This window comes from Buceros rhinoceros, unplaced genomic scaffold (assembly GCF_000710305.1).
Source record: "Buceros rhinoceros silvestris isolate BGI_N320 unplaced genomic scaffold, ASM71030v1 scaffold10737, whole genome shotgun sequence".
Taxonomy (NCBI): Eukaryota; Metazoa; Chordata; class Aves; order Bucerotiformes; family Bucerotidae; genus Buceros; species Buceros rhinoceros.
Genome location: NW_010423960.1, coordinates 8111 through 25568, shown reverse-complemented (window position 1 = coordinate 25568; position 17458 = coordinate 8111). Strand labels below are relative to the sequence as shown.

Below are 17458 nucleotides of genomic sequence, written 5' to 3'. Positions count from 1 at the left end.
GCAGGAAAACTATGTGTCGATCAGGCACGATTGCCAGGTTAGTGCATATTTGAGGCTTGTATTTCTGTAATCTTTTCTTTTTTAGGTAGAGAGCAGAATAAGTAGAATATGCTATCAGAGGTAAAATGCTTTTAACTCTTGCAGAAAATTCAAGGGTAAAGAATTGAAGGGGGAGGAGATGACTGTTGGTTGAAAATGTTTGCCAGGAAAGAAAATCAACTTGAAGTGAGTTAAACTGAGTAAACTTACAGCAGTGTATCTCAGTTGGGCTTAGTTCTCTGTTCCTTTTGTCCTGTAAGATTTATTTGGATTCACAGTGTTTGTACTGCACTATTAATCCTTCCGAGAGACTGTTGTGCAAGGAGCTGTTGGAAGTATTAAGAAACGGAATGTGTAACCAAAAGAGTGGGAGAGATATGGAAGAGTATTTCAGAAATACTAGAGAACAGTTAATAAATGGAAAAGAGACCCAAAAACTTTGCAGAAAGCAGTTTCAAGAAGAGATGGTAAATGTTTAGATGGTTGAACGGTAGAACTAGTTTTTGTTTAGAGTTGCTGAGAGTACATTGGGGAAAGCTTGTATTTTGCAGTTTTGCTGTATGTAATGCTGCCTCATTTTGAGTTAAGCCTTTTGCAGAGACAAACTTCAACCTCCCTCCGCTTTATATGAGGAATACATTTGTTTTCATAACTTACATGTCATATAACTTACATATTCAGAAGGAAACTGGCATCTTGCTTTGCAAGGTTTGACTTTAAACTTAGAATTTAAAGACTAGAGGTTATGAGATGTTACAGATTTTAAGAAGTTCTCAAGACACAGTTGGCATAGAGATGCTTGTTACAAATTCAGATTGGGTTTAATTTTTGTACTGCAGCATTAGAGGCTGGTTTTTATGTTTTCAGCATGACTAAATTGGGCTCCAGGACAGACCAGAAATATTATTGTAACAAGTGAAAACTTTTAATACAGCTTTTGGCAGCTATAGTCTCAGAGATGAGGGTAACATGGTTTTATGCCTATATACTGCAAGATGTGGGGATGATCACCTCTGCTCCATGTTCGGCAGAAGTTAAGCAAGAACTGAGGAGTCATGGATCTTCCAGGATCCTTAGCTGAAGCAGCTTGTACTTAATTGGGCTGAAAGCCAATAGCTATTAAGGCCGAAGGGGGTAAGTGTTCTTCTGTGATGTAAACCAGATATTTAATGTGACAATTTTTTTTACTCATGGAGGGACTTTCATGCCCTAGCCCCCAATCTAGCTATTTTATATATGCTGACTGAGGCGTCAGGTTAAAACTACTTCACAGATGCATACATTTGCATACTACACAATAACAGAAGTCTACTCTCCATTTAGAGTTTGAGCTTGGTAACAGTGTTGTTATGATTCAGGAGAAAACTCTGCATCTGTCTGGCATTAGGTTACATGATGAAGTGTGTAATTTCACTTTTTTTTTCATGCTGTTGTGATTTTCATGCTACTTTAAAATAAAAACCAACTCATTGTGATAGTGTTCAAGAAGAGTATACTCGGATCATAGACTTGGACTGACTTTATTGATACGTTAACAATACACTGCAAACTGGTTTGGTTTTCAGTCTGGCAGACCAGATTGTATACATGAAGTAATTACAGTACTAATTATATAAGCTCTGTATCACGCTCGAGTGTGCCACTGCACTGTTCTGTCTTTCCAAAAGCACTGCTGAATGATGAAGCAAATCCTGTAAACTGCTGTTCCACCATTTTTCCTTCTCATCTCCCTCACAGCCATAGAATTGTCATGGGGATCATCTGAGAAAAAGTGATGCAAGGCCTTTTGCTGTCTGCTGCCATCCTTCTCTGATTCAGAGGGTTCAGTTCAGTGCCGTTTCAGTGGGGGAGAAAGTTGATTCAATAGACACTTAAAATGGATTTTGGGACTTGATGGAAATCTTAGATTAAAAATATGTATTTAGTCCTTTGGTGCGCAGAAAGAAGAATAAAGCGTGTGGCTATTACTAGGATCTTGCACAAAAAAATGCATGACTGATGTAACCTTCTGTTTGACCAGAGAACCAGTGTCAGAAAGAGCACGGCTTGCCTCTGCACATGGTGGGCCCTTTGACTTCATTGTCAGCTCCATGGAAGAGACTCTTACTTATGCACTGGGGGTAAAAATGTGTAGTGGGGTCTTTGGCTTGTAGTGCAAGAGTGTAAATGCACAAGAACCAACTTGAAAATATCCTTCCTTTCTTAAAAATCACAGAGCTAAAAGGCTCTACAGTGACTTCAGTGCTTGCTATTGTGTATACCTGCTAATGCAACATCGATTTCTTCATGAAATGTATTAAAAATAAGAGGTGTATTGAGAGTGGAAGGAACCATTTTAGTGAGCTAAAGGCAACCAAACTGTACATGTAAGACCAAAAAAAATCTTTAGGAGATCCATTTTTCCTTCCTCTCACCCTCAAAAGATTCTGTGGTTACATTGTTTTGACAGCTTTCTCCTAGCAGCTTGGTACAAAGGAGCAACTCGTGTCCTTCCAGAGTTGTTCTGTGCTGTCAAGAAAAGAAGAAAAATCTGCTTGGGACTAGACTCAAGTACTTAAATAGATTTTAGAAGCCTAACTCAAACATTTCAGTTCAGAATACCAAAGTCCTCCCTATGTGTCTGCAAATGAATGTGCTTGAGGAGCCTATAGATGCGATGGGGAGTGCAAGCCACAAAGAGATCCAGAAAATAGGCATAGCACCCTCTAAATCTGTTGAAAAGTCCAGTAGTTTAGGTGGGTTCTGGAGCTAATGTAACACACACTTGGTTGCGTGGAGTTTAGCTAAATCTCCTTTTATTCATGTAATTGGGATGGGGAAGTTCTGAGGTTTGGTCTCTATTCTTAGGACTGTTTTATAGGGAGTAGTCAAAAGTAAGAAATGATCATAAATAGAGGAAGCAGAACCTGATACTCTTGCTGTCATTTCCCCTCAGTTAAGTCCTGTAGTAAGCATACTGTAGAACTGCATTTTTTTCCCCCATGCTTGCTCCTTTGCTTACATGATTTTTTTTTTTTTCTGTCTGCCTGATATTCTGGCTCTTCAGGTGGAGGAGAAAATGTCCCATCCAGGTATGCTTTAGTGCGTAGTCTAACTAGTTTTCTCTTGTACAGAAGGCCAACATGACCTAGTCAAATATTTACGTGTTCTATATTTACCCAGGGTGGGATATCCTTGTTCCCAGTGTTTGTCATTGGCTTCCCAGAACTCTCAGCTTACTGGTAGTTTGGCTAACCTGTCAGAGACATTTAACTCTCTTCTGGTATGTTTTCAAGCTAAATACATAACACCAAAAGAGTTTCACACCAAAGGCTAGGCTATGTGCTTAATTGCTTTCTTGTTCTGTTCTTTGTAGTAAAAGCACACAGGATTTGAAGACCTGTGCTGAACCTGGCACTGTTGGATAGCATTGAGACAAATGTTAGAGTTAGGTCAAGAAAACTGACATCAGTATAGTTCTCTGAATAAAAAGGTTCCATTTGTACTTAATCTTTTTTTTTCTGAATATAACTAGAAACAGATTGATATAACTTAAATTAATTTCTAATGTTCAAGTGTTCATGTGCTTGCTTTTAAAAGAAAAGAAATAGCTTAGGACTTACCTTTGTGTTCCTCGTTTCAAGGAAATCACTCTTAGCAGTACTGCAGTGTGGTTTGGTGTCAGCAGCCAGATGGTTAACATTCTCTATTCCCCTCACTTTGACTTTTCTGCAAGATGTGGAGAAATAATTTGAAGGATTTTTTGGGAGGGGTGTGGGTGTGTTGTTACTATTTTTTTTTTTTTTTTTTTTTTAGTTCTTACGGGCTTAAAATCTCTGCACGTAGCCCCTTCTTGGACCTAACACATTGCTGTTGCTAGAAATTTCATTGTGGGGGAGGAGGAAGGAACAACTCAGCTTGGGAAGATCTCAATCGTATAAGAACAGGGAGGAAATAGCAGAAGGAAGGATATAGCTGAATACAACAAAACTTCCTTTTGTTGAGCAGGAAAGTCCTGGAGGAAAATTGGGAAACCATGGTCCCTTGCAGTGTCTGCTGTGGGAACCTTTCTAGGGCCTTGGATCTTATCTTCTCCGCTTGTGCCTGTTTTATAACACTGGGAACTAAAACCTAATTTGTGTGACAAAGTTTTCTAGGCTGCCTAGAGAATGTAATTGAGTTTAAACTCTCCTGGTAGAAATTGCTAGTAATTGTCACCCTTCCCTCTGTGTGCTTCATCAGCAAAGGACAAGCAGTTAGATCAAAATCCTAAACTGATCCATCAAAGGATGATTGACTTGAGTTTCTGTTTTTCCTGACATGTATATAACAGATATGTACTCTGTTGCAAATAATCCCTTCACAAAATTGTATCACTTGCTTATTCTTTTCAGTGTGGGAACTTCAAGTTTCCGTCTTAGGCTGGCAAGACAAGTGCTCAGGTAGGTGTGGTGTGCTGTAGGCTCTTGGATTCCTGTACTGAGCTACACTATTGACTTCCATTACTGTCCCTTTTGGAGAAAGGAGAAGCAAACAGGATCCATTAGATTTCAGTCCTCCACTAAAAGCTTTTCAGGTCTAACCCCATCATTCCTTTATCAGAAACTAATTAACTGGAACTTCACCAGCAAAGGTCTCTAGCCCTACCCCTGAGGATAACAGACCCATTCATGTCCAAGTCAAACTTCCCATTCAGTTCCTGCATTTCTTTTCTGTGTTACACAGTAGGACTTTTAGCCTAGTTCTGTTACCAGCTGAAGAAAGAATGGTCTCATAGTGATACATCAGACAGAAAAAACTATTACTTAAACTAATTTTATGGTAACCTGTTAAGATGACAGCAGAAAAAATGGTAACTGGAAAGATGCTTGTAGTGGAGCATGGCATTGGTAATTCATACATAAACTAAATGGAAACCTGCAGCAATCTGAGATTGACTTCATTTGGGCACAATGCTGTCACATGACACCCAGTATGAGATTGTATACATTCCCTCATTATACAGAAAATTGCATTTGTATATACATGTGTGGTGTAGAACTTTGGAGAAGAAACTGCTTTTCTTTCTAGTCACCGGCCTGATTAAGTCTCGCAGACTGGGACACTTTTAAAATATAAGTATTTAAATAACAATTACTAAGCATTCTTCCATTGTTCTCACAACTGTCAATCACTTTTGAGAGCTGTATAAAAATAAATTGGGACTTTTTGCACCATGTTCTTTTTATGCATTACAAACTTCCTGGAATCTCTGAACACACAGTCTGTGCTACATACTTGTCTATTGAACCACGTTAGTTGTTTGGAAGACTTGCTGAAGGAAGCAAGCTTTGTTTCTCAGTATTCGTTTCTTAAAATAAAATCTAAGTTTTAAACTGTTTTTATTTATTCTAAATTGCAGAACGATGGCCTCGCAGGAGCAGGTCTGGCCGGTCCCAATGAAGGCAATTGGAGCACAAAACCTTTTGACAATGCCTGGAGGAGTGACCAAATCAGGGTATCTTCATAAAAAAGGAGGCACCCAGCTGCAGATCTTGAAGTGTAAGTTGAATGAGGTATTAACTAAATTAAATGTTTTAAATACTTGCCTTTGGAGCTATGAACACATTTCATGTTTGCAGAGTATTTAAGGAAGCTGTTCTTCCACTTCATCTGTACTGGATTACAATTTTACTGGAATATATGTCTGAAAGACCCATATTGAAAGAATTTCCTTTAATTGTTTTGGATCTGGAAATCTTAGAATGATAAATGTTGTGTTTGATTTTCTTTTACTTAGTTAAATCTCTTTTCATGTCCTTCATTAGTAACATTTTAAAGAGAGAAACAGATTCCCAGGATATGTATCAATTTCAAATATTGTTTCCTAAAATAAATTAGTACTTAGCTTTTTTTTTCCAGTTGGTTATTATGTATTGGAAAAATATCCCCATCTCCTGATGCTGTTGTGAAATGGAAATTTTCTCACTGCCAACATTAAGCTGTGCTTAAAAACTGTACTTCTGGAATCAGAATCTATTTGCATGGATAAAACTTAAGATTTTGGGTTTATCTATATGCTGTTAATTTGCTGTCGCTGTTTATAACTGAAGTATACTTATAGTGAAGTACAAAGATTACTGCCTTTGAAAAAGGAAGGAGTGTTGGCCCTTAAAAAAGAAAAAATATATTTTTATTGGCAGATTTTTGTACTTGGGGTGAAAGAAGACATGGTTTTGGGAGTCATAAATACCTATTTGCAACCTATGGCTGCCTTCTTCCTGTTTTGTTTTAGGTGGCCTTTTCACATTAGCTTTTTCCTCTAGTAAAGGAGCACATGTGGAGGTCAGACCTAAGTCTCTTAGGCTTCTTTTGAAGTTGTCAGAGCACCTGCCTCTCAAATGAGGGAAGCAAATCCTACCCTTAGTCCTGAAACTCTGTGAATGGACAGATCACCAGCAAGCTGTCACTTTACTCCTTTGTGCTCTTTCATAATGATTAATAAGATTACAATAATTCTACACAAGTTAAGATGTTCTATTTAGTGTAGCGCCTTTGGATTTGTATTCTGCTTACTTTTTTTATTTATCTTTTCAGGGCCATTGAGATTTGTGATTATCCATGAGGGATGCATTTACTATTTTAAGAGCAGCACATCTGCATCTCCACAGGGTGCATTTTCTTTGAATGGTTACAACAGGTGAGTGCCAAAGACCTTACTTATCACCCAGTCTCCTTTCACTTAATACAGGGCGCTATGGTTTTCATTCCTAATGAAGTTAAGTGCAACATCTATCGTATGGGTTAAACCCTGATCTCAGGTTCCAAGAGATGTGTTCCTTTCAAATTCTGTATATGATTTTTCCTGTGTTTTCGAAGTGTATAGGCTTCATCTTCTGTGATTTAACTAGTAAATCTGTGAAAATTGCAGTGGGCTTACTCTTGTTTACTGACTTAGTGCAGACTCTGCATGTACAAATAGATGTGGATTCTCTCAGACAAATGATCTTTTTTCTGTAGTGAGTTCAATGATCGTCACAAAAATAGAAGGGAATCAGAAAAGAATATTTATGGAGTTACTGATTCAGTAACAGTATTTAGTGTCAAAAATGAATCCTCTATGGGAGGGATAAATAGGAGAATGCACGTGCAAAATGTCTGATTTATTTTGCTGTGTTATAAATCTTAATATTTGCTTTTTAATTTGAAGACAAAAATACATGGCATTCGAGTAAAGCATACATAAAGGCCTCCTAATAGAAGTCTAACTTAACCGTAGAAAATTGCTATTGTAATCAATTCTAAGAAAGTACTAATGAGAGAAAGAATATAGATAAATATTATATTAATGATCCTAACTACTGCAATTTTACTGTAGTTGTTAACATTTGTGTTCTTGTACTGCATAATGTTCTCAGATTTTTGGAATAAGGAGAGGTCTATTACTAGAATGTGAGAGCTTTAACTGATCACAACAATGGCATATTTAACAGGAATCCAGTTGTAAACACTGTAGTAATTAAAAATTGAAGATTAATTAGTATAAGAAACCTATACTGAAACCTGGTCATGACACTAGCTTCTATAATCACATTAATGTGAAAAATACCATGGAATTTGTAAATACTAGGGACTGTGTCATTGCTTTTTTTATAAATCTGCATTCTGTCAGCCTTGTTAGAGACCTTGGTTGGAATTGGGACAGTTCTTGGTTAGTATTATGTACAGACACAGGCATTAATGAAAAAGAATTTGAAATGAAAGCACTTGTTAGACTGGGTAGCTGCATAAGGCTGTGTGAAAACAAGCAACTCTGAGGCTTCCCTGGACTTCTGCTTTGCATTTTTCATTCATTAGCATTTGTACATTAAAGAGTGGACAGAAAATGAAAAAGTGCTGAAGTCATTAGTGACTCCAAATGCCTGTTGCTAATGGCCCTCCCAGCTGTACCAAGGGTATTTCCCGCACTAACTTCCTTATTAGCCTTCCATTAGTGAAATAACTTACCGTTCCTTTTGTGGCTTTGTTTTGGACTGGGCAGATGCCGAAAACTACAACCTCAATCTCAGGACTTGGACTGGGATTCTAAAAAAGACACAATCTCTAATTATGGGATAATTTTGCAGTTGACATTGTTCCTAATGGCAGCTTCAGGGTGTTGATTAGATTTTTTTTTTTTTCAAAACAATATTGTCTTGATGAGGTACCTAACTAAAGGTTAAATGTCTCTGAGAATCTTTTTTCTAAATTTACAAGCTACCTTCCCTACATCTTAAGGACTTACGGAAATACTGTATCATATGAGGAAATTGGTGGGTTAAAGTTTAGGAAGAAGAAAGCAAGCCCCAGTAATGACTGTGAAAACTTTAGATTTCTCTGTGGCTAATGCTGAATAAATAGTAGAAATGTTACTTTTAGATTACTCACACTCTTAAGATTTTAGTCTCCTTATTTGTTTCAGAGCCTTATAGCGAGCATTTACAACCAAATTTTTGAGTAAGGGGTTTCCTCATTTGAGACTCCTCAGGGGAAAAATTAGAAAGAAACAAACATATCTAATGCAGTTTGTGAAGGAGGTTGAGTTATACTTGTTTTAAAATAACTTTAAAAGTGCAAGAAAGTGTTTGTAAGGAAAAAGTGGAAATATTAAGTTAACTTTTAGTATTAGTTCTCCTTTATTTTCACGTGTTCTGATTTTTCCTCTGTGCAACTTTGAGGATCACATGCACCCTAAATATATCTTACAGTGGTGTGAAGCTTGTTAACTAATACAAGTAATTAAAACTATTGAACAGGTGAAAACATCCACTTATAGAATTATAGAATGTTTTGAGTTGGAAGGGACCTTCAAAGGTCATCTAGTCCAACCCTGCAGGGAGCAGGGACATCTTCAGCTAAATCAGATTGATCAAAGCTCCGTCCAACCTGACCTGGAATGTTTCCAGGGATGGGGCATCTACCACCTTTCTGGGCAACCTGTGCCAGTGTTTCACCACCCTCACAGTAAAGAATTTCTTCCTTTTATCTAGTCTGAATCTCCCCTCTTTTAGTTTAAAACCATCATCCCTTGTCCTGTTGCAACAGGCCCTGATAAAGTCTGTCCCCACCATTCTTATAGGCCCCCTTTCAGTACTGAAAGGCACAATAAGGTCTCCCTAGAGCCTTTTCTTCTCCAGGCTGAACAATCCCAACTCTCTCAGCCCATCCTCACAGCAGAGGTGTTCCATCCCTCTGATCTTTTTTGTAGCCTTCTCTGGATTTGGCTGGTGGTTTAACTAGTGCTCTTTTCTGTCCGCAGCCTTGCATTGTCCTTTCTACCACTCTAATGGAGAAGTACCACAAATGTACATATAATGGGTTTTCTGGCGTTTCCTGGTCTGGGGGGTTATTTTTCATCAGGCAAAACTGTCCGGGAAAACTGCTTTCTATCGGAGCTTTATGACTTGTGCAGCAGGATTAACTTTATAGATTAAGATTTTTATGTATTGGTTATTCTGTTTCTCAGGGTTATGCGGGCAGCTGAGGAGACGACCTCAAGCAATGTGTTTCCTTTCAAGTTAGTTCACATTAGCAAGAAGCACAGGACATGGTTTTTCTCAGCTTCTTCTGAAGATGAAAGAAAGGTAACTTTCTTCTTTTGCAATATAATTTTCCTTGAGGCAGAAAGCCAACCGTAGAATTCCCTAAAATATAAATGAACTAGACGTGCAGATGTCACTGGTACCTGTATACCTAGTTCTTCGGGCTCGTCTCAAAATCATGCCTGAAGTTTTAACTATTAAGTTAATGTTAGCTCAAGTTGTAGTTTAGGGAATGGCTGTGACACACTAGATGGTAATGCTTTTCTCCATATTCCTCAGGGTGTTTTCTTTTTAGCCAAGGAACAAATACTTGTATGTTAAACCTTTGATAAAGTCACTGAACAGTTTTCCTATATATCTCACCCATAAACATATCATGAACAAATACCTGGGTTTAGAAATAACAGCTTGAAATTCACCAAAAAATGAAAGTTTAATATTTTAATACATTTTTATAGCATTTTCAATAGTCAAAACATTTGACTGAGTGCTCTCAATATGAAGCCCTGCATAAAAACTATTTCAGTGTAGGTTCCTTGCACAGTTCCTCTGCTTCTACAGAGGACAGATCCTGTGCATCTTTGTTTAATGATTTAAAGATGGATGTGTTGAATGTTGTATATTTATGGTTATTTAGAATTGGATGCTGTCATTGAGGAGGGAAATTGACCACTACCATGAGAAGAAAGAAACAATAACAGAACTCAGGTATAAACCCTTGATCTATCTTTGCTTTTTTTATCCCTGTTGCACTAGCTCTTGACAGTGGTGTTTTAGACACTTTGTACCCACAAGTAAGTTGCTCTTAAATAAAACCAGGTGCAGTAAGGCCCAAGACTGAAAGGAAGAATACAGAGTTTAAAGAATACCATGACAAAACTAAATCTTTTTACTAAGAGAACTTTAAATGTTGGATTTGTGTAAAAGAGAGAAACTTTAAAAAGAGAGCAGCAATCTATCTGGCTGTTAATTGGGAAATAGGAATAGAGTGCTTCTGCCTTTCTAGCATTCCTTTTCAGTGCTGCAGCCCTGCTAACAGACATGTTTACTGTCCGAGACTCACAGCAGAGTGATGCAGAAGGTACTCTCTCTTTTCTTTTGCAGTGACTCTGGTTCTGATGCAGACAGTTTCTATGGCTCAGTAGAACGTCCCATTGATATCAAGTATTCTCATCATTCAGCAGATAATGAAGGTGACAAATTTAGACACTGATAAACAAGATTTATTTGCTTATTTATTTCTTCTGGCTTCTCCAGGAATTATTCCCATAGCTCAAGCAAACTAATCCAATTTGCAAATATAAATTCCTTTTCTAATGAGGTATAGTTGTAATTTTAAATCGGAAGCAGATATTCTGTGTGATAAACCATTAGTAAATATAAATGATAACGAAAGAAATACAGATTTTTCAAGGAGGTGTTTGACACCCTATAACACTATTTAAAATTTTTATTAAGACTGCGTGTTGGAGAGTTTATAGATCTAGAAAAATAAAAGCTTTGCGTATGTCCATAGGTCATAGTGTACAAATACAGAGTGGTCTTCATTATGATAATTGAATATTATTGTCAGTAATTTAATGTAATTATAAAAATAGGGTATTACTCACTTAAAAGTGTGTTCTAAAAAAATGCAGAGACAATACAGTAAAACATTATGGGGCTCATTCACTTGCTCTGCAAAATAAGCAGTCGCCCACATGGGGATGTTGTTGCATCTGTGGTGTAGTCTGTTTAGTGTGAAACTGACTACAACTATAACTGACTACTATGAAACTGGAATTGATCATCCCTCTGGTTCAGGGAGATCTTATGTTAAACACTGGATGGGCCAGTGTGAAATGCACAGGATACCATTCTTCCATGACTTCCTAACTGAGCAATCTTTTAAAGTAAGGCTCTGAAAATCTCATTCTTCGTGTAGACTTTTTTTATTCGAAGTTTGATACCTGTTTGTTGCTGTAGTGGTTTTTCAGTAAGCAGTGCAGGCTGAGTCTGTTTATTTTTTAATTAGGAGAGAGGACATTACAAAAGCCTGTCAAACAGGCACTCATAGCGTATTTCAGCAACTGATTTCCTAGTCAAGAAATGTTAGTAAAATCCAACAGGAGAAGCCTTGCCTCATGATTCAGTGAAGTTCCTTTAGTAGGCCTTTTCCCATCTGCCCTATCAGGTTTCTAAGGGCATGGTTGATTGGAGCAAGTACTCATTTCCTAAAAGGAAATTCTGGATGTTTTTCCTGACTAGGACAAGAAGGCAGGAGTGAGTTTTTAGGAAATCCGGTTCAGTTGCTGCAAAGCAGAGGAAAACACTCATCAGTGTTTCACACAGGACTGTATTTCAGTGTGTTTACTTGTGTGTTTACTGCAGGGACGGGTTGTGTGCAACATGAATTATGTTAAGAGGCCTAGCAGGAGTTTAAATTGGGAAAATTAGAAGAGTTAACTGATCTTTATCAGTTAGGATGCTCCTTACCTTTTTTTTGTGCATTTCTCTGGGGAAATACATTGTCCTTGAGGCTCTTATTGTAGTCATTGATGAGAAATTACTGCCTAGCAGTAGCATGGTTTTCAATTATTCAGATTTATAAAGGCATCATTGAAACCATTTAAGCCATTTGTTGTGGTGTGTGTGTAGGTGGGTTTTTTTGTTGTTGCCAGAGCAAGGCAAAAGAATTCATTTTGTAGATCACTAGGCTTCCGCAGGCTTCACTAGGCATAAGCTTCCGTATTACAAAATCTTAAATGTTTCTGTTAGGTTTTGGGGATTTTTTTTTTTTTTCCAACTGGTTTTGCCAGTGCATCCGTGTAGTTCTGCCTCTGCAACTGATTTGGATTTTTCTTGGGAAGGCTGTAACACTAGAAACTGTCACCAGAAAGTAAATTTTAACTTGAAAGATGAAAAACATTTAATGTGCAGTATAGTTCATCTGCCACTGTTGTAAGTGATGGCTTTCTTAATTGACATCAAAATTTAAGGAAACTCCTATTCTAGGAGAGAGGTGGACCAAAAATTTTGTTCACCTCTTAAAAATCTGAAAAAAATTTTGTTTATTAAAAAGCAAAAGGAGTTCTTATTGAGTCTGACACATTGATTTTTATCTGTAGATTATGACCAGGAGGAAGAAGATGAGTCTTACTTGCAGCCAGATACTTCTGACATAGTGAAAGATGGTATGTGATTTCTTCCATTTCCTTCAGAAAAGCTCCCCAATGAAGCAATAGTCACGTAGAATGCCAGATGATGATTATTTGGCTTGGTCATATCTAAAGCAGGTGGTAAAATAACTGAAGTAATGCACAGGTATCTAATCTTGAGAGGTATTTAGAGTCAAAAGTTCCTAGTAACAGCAGTAACAATGTAAAAAAAGTGTTACATGCCTTTAAGGGCACGTTTTCTTGCAGACCCCCAGAACCTGAAAGGACCTGTCTTTGGTCTGGAGCAGCGGTAACGCTTTTAATGTAGTCTCTTTTCCCTTTGCTAAAAATAAAGAAAACATCTTTAAGTCATCATAAGCCATACTCAAATAAAAATTGCAGGAGTTTGCTACATGTAACATTCAGACTTGTGCTGAAAGTTCAATGCTTATCCAGCATTTTGGGCACTATCACACCAAATGGCAATGAAATACCTTAAATCGCACAGAAAAACAAATTTGAAAAGTTTTGTTTCTTGACATACTGTATTTCCTCTCAGTGTGTCATGTTTTTTGGCTGTTTTCTTTCTGTAGATATGGTGCTACCTCCAGCCTACCCACCACCACCAGTTCCTCATGTCAGAAAATCTACCTACTCAGAATCGAGGGCAAATTCTTTTGCTGGCAAACCTACTGTGCCAGTACCACCACCTCCTCCTAAAAGAAGCTTACCTGATATCAAACTAGAGGACGTCTTAAACGTGAGAGAACCTCACTTACAGTGCCGAGCTGAACCTAACGTAAAGATTCAGTCCTCAAATCGGAGACTAAGTGAACAGCTGCCCCCTGTGCCCCCTCTACCACTTTTCAAAAAGCCATTGTGTGTCAAAGAATCTTGCTTGTTGGCTCCAGAGCCTCTGCCTCTAGCTCAAGTTCTTGCTACTCCAGAAGGATGTGAGAAGCTAAAATCCTTAAACCTTTCACCGAGAACTCCTCCACCCCTACCAGGCAATAAACCCAAGCTGTCACAGTTGACTGAAAAAACAGTAGAGCCCAAAGTGCCAAGAGAACCTAGTAAACCTGGACTGTTTGTGCCACCAGTGCTCCCAAAGCCACCTATGCCAAGCCACCAGCCACCTGGCATCAAGCCTAGACTGGAGAAGTCTTCGTGTCCCCAGTTACAGTAAGTATGAAAATATAATGCACTATTAAATTTTCCCATTGTGTGTTAGTTAACTAGTTGACAGACATATTTCTCAGATTCACATCAACATCCATTTCTTTTTCCTATACCATCACTTTTTCTGATGTTGTGCTTTTTTGCCTCTGTATTTGTTATCTGAAAATTGTGCAATGACTTTATGTTCTGAAATAGTTCAGAAATAAATAGTAGATGAAGCAAACTTTAAAAAAAAATTACATCGGAATTTTGTAGCTCATTTGTTTTCAGGTGTGTCTTAAAGTCTTAATAGCCTTTGATCGCAGTGAATAAGAAGTCTTTATGTCAGAACCTCAGTGAACTGCAAAAACAATTCATTTAGGCTTCTGTGGAGGCAGGAAATGTGTTTCATTTTATATTAAGATCAGCTTTAAGAGATGTAGAACAAGTTACAGTGGCGAGTCAGATGAAACTATTTTTGTCCATGGAGATGTTTAGCAGCTCTGAAGAACACGTAATATAATCTTTAAAGACATACAGGAAAGACACTAATACACTGCAGTGAGTCCGGTGGAAGGCCACCAAGTTGTTTGGGCTGTAGCACTGGATTCATTCAGCCTTTAGGAAGGCTAGTAGCAGTGTAGTGTCTACAACTACTTCATGGGTGGGTATGGAGAAGACAGAGCAAGACCTGAGAGGTCGGCAGTGATAGAATAAGAGGCAACAGGAAGAAGTCACAACCTTACAGCTAGATATTAGAAAAAGCTTTTCACCATGCAGATGGTGGAACGCCAGAACATATGGTGTGCAGAGATACTGAGGAATCTTCATCCCTGGAGATAATCGGAACTTGACAGGACACAGCTTCCTGAGCTATCTGATCTTGCTGGTCCTGCTTTGTGCAGGAACTTGGACTAAATGGTCCCTTCCAATCTAAATTAATCGTTGATTTGGGGGCTAAATGGAAAATTGTTCTTCAGTTCTAGTTTTATTGTCCCTTCAGTGTTTTGTGTATGTGTGTTCTTTTCTTGAGAAGATGTCCTTCAGTTTTTGTTCTGTTTCTGCTAGGAGATCGCCACCAGATGGACAGAGTTTTAGAAGCTTCTCCTTTGAAAAACCAGCGCTACCCTCCAAGCCAAACCAACCTGATGATGATTCTGATGATGACTATGAAAAAGTAAGATTAAGCAGATGAACCATTCTCAAAGAGTGGTTTTTTTTTTTTGCTTGCTTTTGTGTACTTTTGGGCTTCAAGGAATTTTTTTGAGCTTTAAGGTATGCCTTGATAGATTCTGGATTTTAATATTGGATATAAAGGAGGAAGAAACAAAAATTAAATCAACATTCATTTCGGATACTGATGGCTGTAGTTCATTTGCATACAAGTTGCAAACATTCTGAGTTGTCAATGGCTTATGTAGTGATTTCTCTTCATATTTTTAACAGGTTGGGCTGCCTGCTTCAATATTTCTTAATACCTCTGAATCCTTCGAAGTTGAAAGGTAGAATATTACTTTAAAATAGTTGCTTAAAAGTCCTACAAAAACTTGCACTGAACTGTAATCCGAAGATCATTTTGATAAGTACAATCTGTATTTACAAGCACAATAAGTATTTAAATTCCTTTAATATGGCAATCACTTTTTAGGGGTGTTAGTTCAGTGCTCATGTATCAATTGAAAATACAAACTACTTGCAAAGAGATTTTTGCTCCATCTGGAGAAGTTTGTTCTGCCAGGAGGCTAGATGGGACAGAAAACCAGACCTGTCCTGCATTGCTGGTTCAGGTGCTAGAGCAGTAAAATTCTTTCAGCTATGATGTACTATAAATTAAAACAAACCTCTGTTTTGGATGTAATGACAGAGAATCCAGGTGGTTTATTTACCTCAGTTGGAAAATGCTAATATGTGTAATTGCTGTATTATTTTTAGGATCTTTAAAGCTAGTAGCCCACAGGGACAACCACAGAATGGACTGTACTGTATTAGGAACTCATCTACTAAACCTGGAAAGGTAACTTGCAATTGCTGAATCTACACCCCAAACCCCTTTTTGATTTAGAGATACTGTATCTTATATATGATAAAGTACTTAACAGTTTAGATGTGCTTTTTCCTTAGAGCAGGAAAATCTGAGAGTATCACCATCATAACTTCAGTGATTTATACTTTGGGGCGGGGGGGGAGGACTGGATTGCAACTAATTCCTTAATACATTGTCTTGGAAGAGCTTATTAACATAGACTGAGTATGTTGCATTTTTCTTCTTCAAGGTATTGGTTGTATGGGATGAATCTGCTGAAAAACTGAGAAACTACAGAATCTTTGAAAAGGTTAGTAGCTGCGTTGTGTGTGCCTGTGTATATATGTGCATGTGTACAGTCTATACTGGAACTAAAAAGTGTAAGTCTAAACTTTGTCTAAAAGTAACAGTAAGCTGATTTACAAATACCTGGTCTAGAAGGACAGTTTGAGTACTTGGATCTGGGCTTTCTTAGTTGCTGTATTGTGCAAAAGGCAAACTAGCTCTAAATGTCTGCATTAAAATTTCAGCTCCAGTCAAATCCTTAAGGAAGGAATATTAATTTCCTGAGTTTAATTTGGACTTACTTGTACAAGTGACCAGTTTGCAAAGCAGTATCTTGTTTGAAAGAACTTCTTAGTTCTGGTGATGATGTTTTGGGGTTTTTTAACATGAAGTTGGAAAAATTACTGTCAATGATTACATATGTTTTTGTTCTACAACAGGATTGCAAGTTTTACCTGGATTCAGACATCATGTTTTTGAACATGGGAAGTCTGGTCGAATACTATAGCACTCATGTCTTACCTAGCCATGACAGCCTGATTCTTCAGTGTCCTTATGGTTACTCTAAGCCAAGGTGACATGACTGGCATTACACGCTAACGCTTAGGACAAATGGGTTCCTTATTGTCCTTGAATTAAATGTGGGCTCCTGCCACCGTTGGACACCTCATAGTTTGCACACAGAAACTAGCATCTGTTTTAACTCTTCTCTCATGAATTGTATGTAAACTTCATTGAATGAACTCTTGGTAAAACCTTACAATCTGGATTGGTGGATTTTAAGGACTTTTCTTTTTAAAAGATCTGAACTGATTATGCTGCAAAAGCTGTCCATGATACCTACACCTTCTATAAAACTGCTGCTATTACTAATCTTCTTGGAATGCGGAAGATGGACACGAACAAAGAAGAGGGCTGAATACAAGCAATACAGAAAAGGGAAACTTCTGAAAATATGTATTCAGAAATAATTCACTTGTGACAGGGAATACTAATACTCTGACAGGAAGGTGTTACTCCTTAAGTCAGCACTGGTGCTTAACAGAGATTTTGTATCACTTGTATAGTTGACGTGTAAATAATGAAGATTTCTGTGCAAATAATCTGCTTTACTATAGATGAAGATGATCAGGAAATGTGGCTTTTTTTAACCATCTCATACATAAATGTAACTGATTACATTACGTAACAGTAATCAGTATCAGGGTACTATCTAACTGACACGGTTATGGCTTCTGACATACTACTTAATGACATGCACTTCAGATAGGTGTGCA

At 37.7% G+C, this 17458-nt stretch overlaps 1 protein-coding gene across 1 annotated transcript in view; it reads left to right on the top strand.

Moving 5' to 3' along the window:
- The window catches only part of SH3BP2 (SH3-domain binding protein 2), a 17021-nt gene extending 151 nt beyond the window's left edge, over positions 1-16870 (top strand). The window contains exons 2-14 of the mRNA XM_010140609.1: positions 5-37; positions 5420-5559; positions 6595-6697; positions 9503-9620; positions 10216-10286; positions 10683-10771; positions 12686-12751; positions 13309-13897; positions 14942-15050; positions 15320-15375; positions 15806-15887; positions 16147-16206; positions 16622-16870. Of these exons, the coding sequence (XP_010138911.1) occupies positions 5-37; positions 5420-5559; positions 6595-6697; positions 9503-9620; positions 10216-10286; positions 10683-10771; positions 12686-12751; positions 13309-13897; positions 14942-15050; positions 15320-15375; positions 15806-15887; positions 16147-16206; positions 16622-16759 (1654 nt within the window). The 3' untranslated portion in view covers positions 16760-16870. The remainder of the gene's footprint in view (positions 1-4; positions 38-5419; positions 5560-6594; positions 6698-9502; positions 9621-10215; positions 10287-10682; positions 10772-12685; positions 12752-13308; positions 13898-14941; positions 15051-15319; positions 15376-15805; positions 15888-16146; positions 16207-16621) is intronic.
- The last annotated feature ends 588 nt before the right edge of the window (positions 16871-17458 follow it).